Genomic DNA, 12,620 nt, shown 5'->3' on the forward strand with positions numbered 1-12,620 from the left:
CCCTTTGTTATAAGAGACAAATAATTGTACTTATTCTAGTCAGGAAAGTGATTATGTAAAAATGGCACCTGTCTTATAGAAGCCATTAAAACAAAAATCATGTTAATCCAAAGTTCTAGTGATAGCCTTTTTTATACTATAACCATATTCCAGTTGGGGGTGAGGAATGGATTATTCTCTCCTCACAAGAGATGGTCCCTCTGAATTACAGGTCAGACATATTAGCTGGGCAATATGGGAAGATTGTCTGAACGCTGCATGCTGCACCTATTTTGTGGATAAATTTAGAACTTCAGTTTTCGAGGCTGCCAAATTCTCGCCACTTACAAACAAACAAATTCACTTAAAAAGCAAAATATTTCCTGATAACCAGTCAGCACAACTTGACTTTTTTAGGTAGTGTTTAAATACTTTTTACCATCTGAAATTTGGTTTCACTGCAGACGTAGCTTACTTTCTGTTTGTGGGCTGACCCTTTGATTGTAAACTTTTCAATCAATGTGCTGACATCCTTTCCTACATTTGATTTCCCCACATTGCAGTCTCAACTTCGTTAGCAATAAGATCTCTACATCTTATTACTACTTCCTTACTAACTAAGGCCAAACTACATCTTAACTTTTTGAATTAAACAAATACTAGAGAAAAATTGTAAAACCAAAAAGGCGTAGGACTGTAATTCCTAAAGAGAACAAGTCATTGCATCAGGATTAGAAAACTTCTGTGCTTCCTATATATATATTCCAGTAAGAACTATCTAATGTAGTCTTCTTCTTTACAGATGATGACTTTGATCAGTTTGATAAGCCTGGTGCAGAAAGGTCTTGGAGAAGAAGAACTGGAGACGATGACTGGGACAGGTAGTTAACTTTTTTCATGGTCAGACATCGTATTACATTGCTTTAGTTTCTTGGAGTGCCATTTTGTATTCTAATTCTTAAAACAGTGCAAATTCAGATATTAATGAAGCTGTTGGCAGCTATGTGTCTGTCAGTGGATGCTAAATGTTGGCATACATATATACCTGCCTTGACAAGCTTAGAGTCTGAAGGCATGAACAGCTCCAGTACAGCATAGAATAGATTTTTTTAAATGTTGGATATACATAACTGTTTTTGCAGTCAGCTTTCTGACTACGCTTACCTTCTCAATCATGGAATATTTAAAGCTATTTTAGCCAGTCTTTGGAGGCATATGCCGTAAACAACTGATAACTTCTGTTACAACTTGTGATCTTTGGCTACCTTTTAAAAAAAATTGTCTTTAATCTGAGTCATTCTTTTTTTTTGGCAGGGGGAGGGGGAAGGATGGGTGGGTTTCTTTTAGATTTTCTGTTGAAAAATATAAAGCTATTGAAAAGATTTGAAAGTGTAACCAAATTTAGGGCATGTCTACACTGGCAAGTTTCTGTGCAGTAAAGCAGCCTTTTTGTGCTCAAACTGTGGACGTGTACACACTGTCAAGCCACTTTGCGCACAGAAAGTCCTCAGTTGCAGTGCTGCAAAAAAATCACCTCGACGAGAATCGTAAGGCTGTTTGTGCAGAGGCTCCAGTGCTTTATTGCCAGTGTAGACACTGGATTGCGTTCTGTGCTGTAATTGGCCTCCGGAGCTGTCCCACAATGCCTCAAGTTACCACTCTGCTCATTGTTTTGAACTTGGCTGCCCTGAAGACATACGTCACTCCCCTTTCAAAGCACTGTTTCTGACAGCCATCTGGGACATAAAGCAAACCATTAATGTGCTGTTGAAACATTAACCATTGTGCTGTTGAACACAGAGACGTGTCTGTGTGTGTGAGAGAGACCGCTTTGCGGAGAGCCCAGGGAGGGAGGCAGGGGCTGATGTCAGGGTTTCCCCCTCCCCCTGCTTCAGGACTGGTTGCTTCCTGCTGCTGTCTGAACTTACAAGACAGCATGCTGACATACTCTGTGGCCCTAAAACACACTTTCTCCCCGCCCTCCATACACACACACGCCCTGTCTCACTCTCCTCCACACCTCCCCCGCTTCTGTTGAAAAGCAGCTGGCAATATAGCAGGATGCCCATGGAAAAATGGGATTGGAAAACCTGCATCATATAATGCTGTGCCTGCCCCATGAGGCATTGCAAACCCTTCCCGAAGCATCCTGCGGCCAGTTGTACAGTGGGATAGCTACCACAATGCACTGCTGTCTTTGCCGTTGCAAGAGCTGCTAATGTGGATGCACTCCAGCGTCACAAGAAGCACAGTGTGGACACGCAAGAGCGGTTTAATTCCAGTGTTTTAATAAAAGTGGTATAACTTGTGGCGCAGAAACTTGCCAGTGTAGACATACCTTTAGTTGGGAAGCAAAGCTATGTTCTTTTGTATTGAGTCCTACAATCCAACTACACTTGTCAAGCTACTTGCCAAAAAAGTTTACACGTTCTCTTCCATGCTAGTATCATGGTGATTTGTTCAGACATTTAGTATAGTAAAACCGATGTAGAGTCTAATCAAAGTCCCTAATTGATTTAATGCTTTTGTCTGATCTTTCACTCTGTTTACAGTACAATTTTTATCCACTCTAAGGACATGTCTAGGCTACAAACTTTTGCTGCCGCAAGTTACGTCGGCATAAAGCTGCTAAAGTTAGTATATTGCTTGTGTGCATGCATTCTTGGCTCCTTGCATCAGCGCTGTGCATAGTCACCAGAACTGCTTCTTTTGATGCACAGTGTAGTGCACTATGGGTAGGCATCGCAGTGTACAAAACTCTGTCCAGCGCAATGCATGGTGGGGCAGAAACAAGTCACGCAGGGGTGACTGGGACTGTAGGGTCAAGTTCCCATCATACAACTTTCTACACCCCTTAGAGTCTTCTCTATCCCATAATTTTTGTGCCTGTGTTGAAAATTCCATGAACCTGCTATGACATTCCCCAGGGTACAGTCTGGACCAGGGGTGGGCAAACTTTTTGGTCTGAGGGCCACATCGGGTTTCAGAAATTGTATGGAGGGCTGGTTAGGGGAGGCTGTGCCTCCCCCAAACAGGCAGGCGTGGCCCAGTCCCTGCCCCAATCCGATCCCCCTGCTTCTCCAAACCCCCCATTACTTGATGCCCCCCCCCGAACCCTTGCCCCATCCACTCCTCCAACTCCCTGTCCCCTGACTGCCCCCAGACTCCCACCCCTGACTGCCCCCCCTGCCCCATCCAACCACCCCTTCTCCATGTCCCCAGACTGTCTTGGAACCCCCAACCCTGACTGCCCCCAGCTGCCCCATCCACCCCAACCCTCCACACCCACCCCCGCTCTCTGACCGGCCCCGGAACTCCCGCCCCTGACTGTCTCCCGTCGCCCCATCCAACCCCTCCTCTCCTTCCTGACTGCCTCTTCCCCCCAGGACCTCTGCCCCATTCAGCCACCCCTTCTCGCTGACTGCCACCAGAACCCCCTGCCCTCTATCCAACCCCCTGCCCACACTGCCTGGAGCACCGGTGGCTGGCGGCGCAGCTGCACCATGACAGGCAGCCATGCCGCCTGGCTGGAGCCAGCCACGCACCGTGCAGCACAGAGCACCAGTTCAGGCCGGGCTCTGCAGCTGCACTGCCCCAAGAGCTCACTGCCCAGAGCATTGTGCCGGTGGCGCAGTGAGCTGAGGGTGCGGGGGAGAGGGAACAGCAGGGGAGGGACTGGGGGCCAGCTTGGGCTGGGGAGAACGGTCCCGCGGGCCGGATGTGGGCCGTAGTTTGCCCACCTCTGGTCTGGACTGTTGAACAGCTGTGTTCCCTCAATTCTCCCACTTGGTGTGCCTTTTACACTACACTGTGAGAGCAACAACTCCTGATCTGCCCCAATACAGCCTCCAGCATGTAAATCTCTCCAGCTATACTGTATGAGTGTTACAGCCAACCACCCATGAGTTATACTTTGGGCAACACCAGCAAACACCCCGTCCCAGACTTTCTCCCAGAAATGTGCATCTTGTATTGCCCAGTACCCTCCTGGACAGTACAAGCTCATATAAAGTCCATCATTTCATTAATAGATGTGCACAAACCTTATCTCAAATGGAGTTTCCCAAACACTTCAGTCCAAACACACACACGTTTAGATAAAACAATAAAATGAGTTTAACTACAAAAAAAAAGTAATAAGGCATAAAAAGTCAGAATTGGTTACAATGAAATAAAAGGTAAAATGCAACTAAGTAAACTAAAAGCCAAAGTTTCTCTCACCACATGCTCTAGTTGTCCTCTTCTCCACCTCCCCCCCCCCCCCCCGGTTCAGTGTTAATTTCCTTGTCCTTCAGGTGTGGTTGGTGTCATGCGTAGAGATGAAGGGAGAGATAATTTGGGGCCTCTGCTCCCCTTTCTCTTTGAAAATTATCTCCAGCTGAGGTTCAGGAGACCGCTTTGCATCAACCTAGTTGTGCATGTGTCTACACTTAAATATCTACCGCCAACATAATCTCTCCATTACACTGACATAGTAACACTAAGCAGCGCTGAGCCATGGTCAATGTATTGGGGTCGACGTATCACAAGTGAAGACACTGAATTACCTATGTCAACTCTAACAGTCCTCCAGCAGTTATCCCACAATGCCCAACACTGACCACTCTGGTCACAATTGCTAACTCCACTGCCCATGGGTTATGGTGACCAGAAGCCACACACCCCATCCCTTTAAAACCCTGCAGATTTTGATATGCCTTTTCCCGATTGTCCATCGTGGCAAGCACACCTACCAACTTTCCACTGTTGTGTGAAACTGCCCAGCTGGCTCCATGTTCCAGACTGGACTACACAGGAGATATTAGATCTCTTGGGTTTGTGGGGAGAAGAGGCTGTGAAAGCACAGTTATGGACTAGCAGTAGAAACATGGACATCTATGAGAAGATTGCACAGGAGGTGTAGGAGAAGGGGTCTGACAGAGATCAGCAGCAGTCCCGTATGGAAGTGAAGAAACTGTAGCAGGCACATGAGAAGGACAGGGAGGCCAACAGTTGATTCAATGCCGAGTCATGACCTGCCACTTTTACAAAGAGTTGCATGCAATACTTATGGGGGAGACCCCACCACCACCTCACACGCCACCGTGGATACCTCTGAAGAGTCCAAGTCACAGGCTCCTGACATGAATAGGGAGAAAGTGGAGGAGGGGGACATGCGACTGGAAGGTCTAGCTGTGCCACAATCCAGGACCTGTTTGAGACTCCACTGCAGTCCAGTTGAGCATAGGCAAGCCTGATGCAGAAGGAACCTTGGTTAAATTGGTTAATTTGTTTCCCATCACAATGATGGCACTGCCAATTTAGAAGGACACAGCTATCGACTTTTCATTAATCTAGTTGTATGAGAAGAGGTAGTGCTACAACAAAGAGCTAGAGCTTTTATCTGCTTTTTGTGTCCCTGTAGAGTTAGGCCAAGGGTGGGGGGCATGAGGAACAGTTTGTTTATCTCTCAAGAGGATGTCCTTTGAATCGTTCTGAGAGATCCCGAAGAAACTTCCATGGAGGTACACAGCAATCCTCCCCCAAAGGTTTCTAGGGGGCTGTCTTATTTCTTCCTCTGCGGTAGTACGCTTTCCCACGTCAATCAACAATGTCTTCAGCAGGCACCAACGCAGTAAACAGACTAGCAGCATACGAGCCTGGGAGGCTTCAGGATGCCTGCAGCAGCTGTGCTCTCTGTGCTTTTGTTACCCTCACGAGTGAGAGAGCAGCTAAAATCACCACCACCTATGGGAAAAGCTGCCACTATTCAATGCCATTGCCCTATACTCAATTTCATGCAACTGAGCAACTCCCTCCTTGTTTCTCATATACCTGACAGGCCATACTCACCACAGCTGCCGAGCACAAGTACTCTGAAGCAGAACTGTCAATAAGCATGTTTTGTTTAAAAATTTAGGGGAGCAAGGGAAAGTAGTTCCAAATCTTATCTTTTGCTTTCCATTTGTGACTATAATGATGAAGTCCCGCTGTGTGTTTTATCTGTGGCTGCTGCTGTTGGGGGATTCCCCCTCCGCACCCAAAGAACACCTGAGCCAGATAAGGAGGAAAAAGAAGAGAACTTGGGATGACGTGTTCTGCAAGTCAGTGCTGAATCAGACAGTGAACAGAGGGTCTGGAAGATGAATATTGCAGATTGTATGGAGAGGAAAAGAGTGGACAGAAGAAAAGCTCAAGAGTCCCAGCAGGAAAAGGAGAGGGAGATACACCAAGAAGTAATGGGACTTCTCCAGGAGACGGATGCTGCAGACTCTTGCAGACCTACAGTTTCAACAATCCCAGGCTCACCTTCCTGTGCAGTCCATGGAGAACTCCAATATAGCACCTCCTTGCACCCCCCTCTGCCAACATTCCACATGGCACCAGGGGCATCTCCCGCTCCACACTGGCAGACATTAAGGACAGTATACATACAGTGACCTGCGAGTGCCACGCTTGATGCATGTGTACCTAAAATTGAAATAAATGTTCCTTTCTGTTCTTTAAGTTCTGTGATCCATACATTTATTAAGGTTTTAATGTATTTGCTTTTAACTTGAAAATAATTTTTTGCAGGTGTTTTCATTAGTAAATAAAACTGAATTGTTAGGAAAATAATTCATCATTATTAGTTCCCAGCATATGTTGCAGAATGCCTGAAAATAGTGAAAGCACCCACACAGCCAGTATTGTACACTGTGACAACTCGTAGGATCAGTGGCAAACAGCCTAAATCATAAACAGCAAGCACCATAAAATTAATAGGCGCATTGTCAGTGTTATATTGATAGATGTGCAGCAAGCACCACGTAATTTGTAACAGGCCCCCAAACTGCAGGGCCAGATAGAGCACAGTACACCACAACCCATTATTGTGGCTCTCTGTTGAAGTGTTCTTTCAAAGCCTCCCTGAGCCATAGAGCTCCACATTGAGCTCTTCTGAGGGCCCTTGTGTCTGGCTGTTCAAACTCACAGACACTCCACCTCTGCACTCCGCCCCAGCGGCAACTCTTCCCCTTTGCTTCACACATATTATGCAGGACACAGCAGGCAGCTATAACAACTGGGATAATTTTCTGTCTGAGGTCCAGTCTTGTGAGTAAACAGCGCCTGCACCCTTCAGCCTACCAAAAGCACATTCAGCTGTCATTCTCCACCTGCCGAAACAGTAGCTGAATCTTTCTTTGGTGCTATTGAGGTGGCTGGTATACAGCTTCTTGAGCCAGCGGAGTGAGGGGTAGGCTGGGTTCTACGAAAACACTACTGGCAGTTCAACATCGCCAACGGTAATCGGCTGTTCAGGAAAGAAGTTCCCTGCTGGTAGTTTTATGAACTGTCCTGGGTTCTTAAAGATACAAGCATTATGCACCTCCCCTGACCAGGCAACATTGATCTTGGTAAATATTGCAGATGATCCACCAGCACTTGTGTAACCATAGTAAAATAGCCCTTTCTGTTGATGTACTCTGTGGCAAGTGTGACCAAGTTCCTCCTCTACCTTGGTGGATTTGCTCGCTTCACAGATTCACCCTGACTGGACTACACAGGAGATTCCTGTGAGTCAGGAAACAGCCCAGAGACCTTGCCCTCTGGTAGAAGCCACAGTCCAGGTCAATTCCTCCTGCGTTTGATCAGGAGTTGGGAGATTTGGGGGGAACCCAGGCCCTCCCTCTACTCCGGGCCCTGGGCCCTGTGGACTGTAGCTGTCTAGAGTGCCTCCTGGTACAGCTGCACAACAGCTATAACTCCCTGGGCTACTTCCCCATGGCCTCCTCCCAACACCTTCTTTGTCCTCATCACCGGACTTTCCTCCTGATGTCTGATAACGCTTGTACTTCTCAGTCCTCCAGCACCATGCCTACTCACTCTCAGCTTCTTACACACCTCTTGCTCCCAGTTCCTCACACGTACTTCCTCTCCTCTGGCCTGACTGGAGTGAGCCCTTTTATAGCATCAGAGGGGCCTTAATTAGAGTCAGGTGCTTAATAGCCTCACCTGACTCTTAGCAGGTTAATTGGAGTCAGGTGTTTTCACTAGCCTGGAGCAGCCCCTGCTCTGGTCACTCAGGGAACAGAAAACTGCTTATCCAGTGGCCAGTAGATCTCCCTTCTACTACTCTGCTGTTCCCAACTGGCTTGGGTCTATCACACAAGGTGGTCTGGTACCAAAATAGGGATGTGTGTGCTGTCTACCACTCCACAGCAGTTCAGAAACCCCACTTCTGCAAATCCATCCATTATGTCCTGCACATTGCTAAGAGTCACAATTCTGCATAGAGGAGACAATTAACGGCCAATTGGTCGTTACAAATTTCCACAGTGTGATCACCACTCACTTCTCCACTGACAAAACAGCTCTCATTTTTGTGTCTCTGTGCTGGAGGTCTGGGGCAAGACTTGGCACACAAATCCAAGAATGTGGCCTTGCGCATGCAAAAGTTCTGCAGTTTGTTACCCCACACCTGCATTATGATGCAATCCCACTGGTCAGCATTCATTTCTCAGGCCCAGAAGCAGCACTCCACTGTTTGTAGCTGCTCCAGGAATGGGAGCTGGTGTTACTATGTCAGTGTAATTGGTGGTACACATTTAAGTGTAGACACATGCACAGCTAGGTTGATGGAAGGCAGCTTATGTTGACCTAACTTTGTAGTGTAGACCAGGCTAAGCAGTTTCCTTTGAGCTAATGCTCTAGAAGTGAAGCAGTTATCACCTACTAACTTTTACTTGCCTTCCAGAGTAATTATCTCCCCTTCTGCTATTGCTCAGCAGAGGAAGGAGGGAGCTCTCACAGCCTTGTGAGAAAAAAGGCGAGTAGGAATCAAAGGTTCCCCATTTTGCTGCCGTCTGCTTTTAGTAGATAGTGAGAAGTTCTGATTTATTTTCACTACAGTTGACTTCCACTGAGAGTGACTAGGTGACCACCTAGAGGTTGGCCAGTACTTCTGCCACTCTAACTTCAGGATTTTAAGAAGCATTGTGCTGCTATTTTTGTGATGAAAATGAGGGCACTGTTTGCCATGAGCCTCTTTTTATGGTAAAACTCCACTTATAATGAAGCTTTTTTGTTGTTTTGTTTTTAAAGAAATGGGGAAACGCTAATTTTTTTGGTGAGGAATTAAGGCATATGAAGGTTCAGGTTTTGAGGAGAGCTAATCCATTTCTTTAACTGTAGATAGCCTCTTCATTGTGCTTCATGAATTTATTTTACTTCACTTTATATTTTAATTATGTAGCAGTAACTTGCCTGCATTAATTGAACAGTACAGCTGTGATCTGCTTTGTTCATACAAATTGGACTTTTTTTTTATTGTAGTTACTACCAGGTGCTTATTATTTCAAGATTAAGGATATGACTTAGTCATGGAGGTCACGGCAGTTATGGATTCCTCCCTGACTTCTTTGGCTTCAGCTGTCAGAGGCTGAAGCTCAGGCCAGGGCTGTGCGTTCCTGCCCCCGACCGCTCCCCCAGTGGTGGTGGGCCTTGTGCTATCGGTCTTCCTCCCCCCCACTCCAGAAGTCGCACCCTGAGCTGGAGCCCTCACCCCACTCCTGCACCCCAACCCCCTGCCCCAGCCTGGTGAAAGTGAGTGAGGGTGGGGGAGAGCGAGCAAGCGACAGAGGGAAGGGAGATAGAGTGAGTGGGGCCTCAGAGAAGGGGCGGGGCAGGAGCAGGGCCCCAGGGTGGGAGTGTTTGGTTTTGTGCAGTTAGAAAGTTGGTAACCCTAACCCCCCTGCGTGTCACCTCTGGTAGTTTTGATCATCTCCCATAGTCTACCCCCATGGCTTCCGCCATTTTGGGTCGCTGCTTGGCCTAACCCCATCCCCACCACCATGAAGCCCTTTTGAATTCTTAAATCACCTTACCCTTCCTTGGATATTGGAGCATGGTAACCAGGAGCTAGAGAACCTCTGTTACTTTGGAAGAGATATAGGGAGTAATCCAGAATGCAAAATAAGACATAGTTCGGGAAAATTGTTTCCCATTAGAATTTTAACAGTGCCTTTTTGAAACACTTGCCTCCTTGATGGGGTTTGGATTTAAATTCTACTGAATCCATTTCCTTTACAGAGGTCTCTGCCTCTGTGCATAAAGGGACCTAATGTCTGGTCACTTTACTGGGGGTGCACGAGACAGGTGTCTCCTATACCCACTCTTGTTTGATATTGCTACTGAACCTTTAGCAATCAGTTTGTTAATATACATGGGATGAAGTTTGAGAACAGCAAGCATAAATGAATGTTGTGTGCTGATAATCCCTTCCTGTTTATTGCTGAACTGAATCTCCTCTTCCTCATCTTTTGACATTTAAGAATATTTTTTGAACATTGTCAGGTAGTAAAACTAACTCAGCAAAACATATCTTAGAAAAGGATAAGGGGTACCAGCGTTAGTCCTGGAATTTTCATTGGGCTTCAGCTGTGTTGAAATACCTATTCCATATTCCCAACCAATTTTCAGATCTAGCACGTATAATTTGGATCTGCAGCTAGACTTACTGGCAAATAAAGTGGAAAAATGGCAAGTGCTTAACCATTTCACTATGGGCTTGATTAAATATTAGGATGAATGTTCTACTTTGGTCGTTGAGCATCCTTAGTTACCTCCCTGTTTATTATCAGAGGGGTAGCCGTGTTAGTCTGGTTGTGTAAAAGCCGCAAAGAATCCTGTGGCACCTTATAGACTAACAGACGTTTTGCAGCATGAGCTTTCGTGGGTGAATACCCACTTCGTCGGATGCAAGATGTTTATATATCCCAAACTTACTTTACTGTAATTTATGGGCTGTTTCCTTTTCCCACAAAGGAAATCAGTAAAAATCAGTTGTCTCTTCATGCTCTGCTTGCCATACATCTAAGGGTAGATTCTTATTCCTTAACACTAAGGCATATTCTGAATCCTTTATGCAAACCTTCAGAATCAGGGCTTGGAGATCCTAATATTGATACTTACAGAATGGGAACTTCAGTGCCCTCCTATTGTTGTGTCTTGGGATGTACATGTTACTGTCTCTCCCCCCTTGTTCTTTATGCCACCGGAAAGATCTGGGCAGATCTAGCCAAGGACCCTAATGTTTCTCACCTGCAAAAGTGGTTCCTTGTGGGCAACCCAGAACTTAGTTATGGGAGAGAGGTTATGGGCAAGTCTACACTACAAAATTAAGTCAACTTAAGTTACCTCAGCTTACTGCCACTGCAGTAATTAAATCGGTTTTTCATGTCCACACTATGCTACTTTTGTCGGTGGTGCTCGCTCTCACCAGGAGTGTGTCCACTGATTTAACTGTCAGCATGGGACATTGTGGGTTGCTGACAGTCGGAACCCCACCGCCCGGGGTGCTGACAGCTGTCAGGCAGCAACAGGCAACCTAAGCTCTACATGGACACTGTGTCAACCTAACTACCTCGACCTAAGCACTACTCCTCTCACGAAGGTGGAGTAAAGTCTGTGTAGTGGGCGACTTATATCAGTGGGAGCTACTTTTTAGTGTAAACTCTTAGAGATCATAGAATATCAGGGTTGGAAGTGACCTTAGGAGGTCATCTAGTCCAACCCCTGCTTAAAGCAGGACCAATCCCCAGACAGATTTTTGCCCCAGATCCCTAAATGGCCCCCTCAAGGATGAAACTTGCAACCCTGGGTTTAGCAGGCCAGTGCTCAAACCACTGAACTATCCCTCAAAAGCATTCAAACACTCTCCCACCTTTGAACAAATCTCTTGAAAGGGGAGGAGTCTTTTTCTGCAGGATTTCTCTTACCCTCCAAATGTAAGTTCTTCCCACTCTTCAGCTGTTCGTACTGGGTCTAATGGACTACCAGGAATGTTAGCTTCTTTGTGCCTCCTTAGTGGCTTAATCAAGTAGAATTAAGAAATGAAAGGCATGAAGATCTCCACATGTAGGGAATTGGATTTGAGTACTGTGATTTGGCTGTCTTGGGAAGGATGGCTTATAAAAGACTCCAACATCCTGAAAACATCCACCCTTCCTTAAGATAGAAGTTCAGTGCCTATCCCTTGCATAATGTAAACCTCTTTCCTGAGTCGTCATATTAATGTGCTATATATTTTATCAAATAAAAAGCATTATGGATTCAGTAACAATTCTCCTCTGGCCAATGTTAAAATTACTGTATTGAATAATTATTCCAGAAAAAATATATTTTTCTTCGTGAATGTGACATGGGTATTCTTAATATTCGCTTATATTTTCCAGTGAACTTGAAGATGATTTGCTTGGAGAGGATTTGCTTACTGGTAAAAAGGTAAGAAATAAGCATGTTTCATGTATGCCCAATAATTCATTACAATTTTAAATGCGAACCTATATTTTACTCACAACTCATGCTGTCATATTATATGACCATTTATAAATGATCAGGGATATCCTATTTATCTGGGTAAAATCAACTTAAATACAGAAATCTAAAAGAACCCCAAAACAATTCTTGCAGTCCACTGCGAACTATATAGCAGAACTTTTAAACGTATACATATATTAATGTCACCTAGATCATCTAAACAGTAAAGGTGGTTGGAGAAATTCCAACAACAACTTTTAGTGGGGGGAAAAAAATTGAGACGTTCCGCAGAGATGGTTCAGTTTCGACTAAGTTCCTCTTAACCCCAGTGCTTTCAGTGTCTGTGACTAGGGCACCCTGCC

General features: G+C 45.6%; 1 protein-coding gene across 5 annotated transcripts in view; it reads left to right on the forward strand.

Moving 5' to 3' along the window:
- Nucleotides 1–12,620, forward strand: part of RBM33 (RNA binding motif protein 33) — a 158,077-nt gene that overhangs the window by 13,339 nt on the left and 132,118 nt on the right. For all 5 annotated transcript variants that reach the window (XM_039523249.1, XM_039523248.1, XM_039523251.1 and 2 more), the window contains exons 2-3: nucleotides 782–860; nucleotides 12,174–12,222. In XM_039523249.1, the coding sequence (XP_039379183.1) occupies nucleotides 782–860; nucleotides 12,174–12,222 (128 nt within the window). The remainder of the gene's footprint in view (nucleotides 1–781; nucleotides 861–12,173; nucleotides 12,223–12,620) is intronic.

Source organism: Mauremys reevesii, linkage group 2 (assembly GCF_016161935.1).
Source record: "Mauremys reevesii isolate NIE-2019 linkage group 2, ASM1616193v1, whole genome shotgun sequence".
Taxonomy (NCBI): Eukaryota; Metazoa; Chordata; order Testudines; family Geoemydidae; genus Mauremys; species Mauremys reevesii.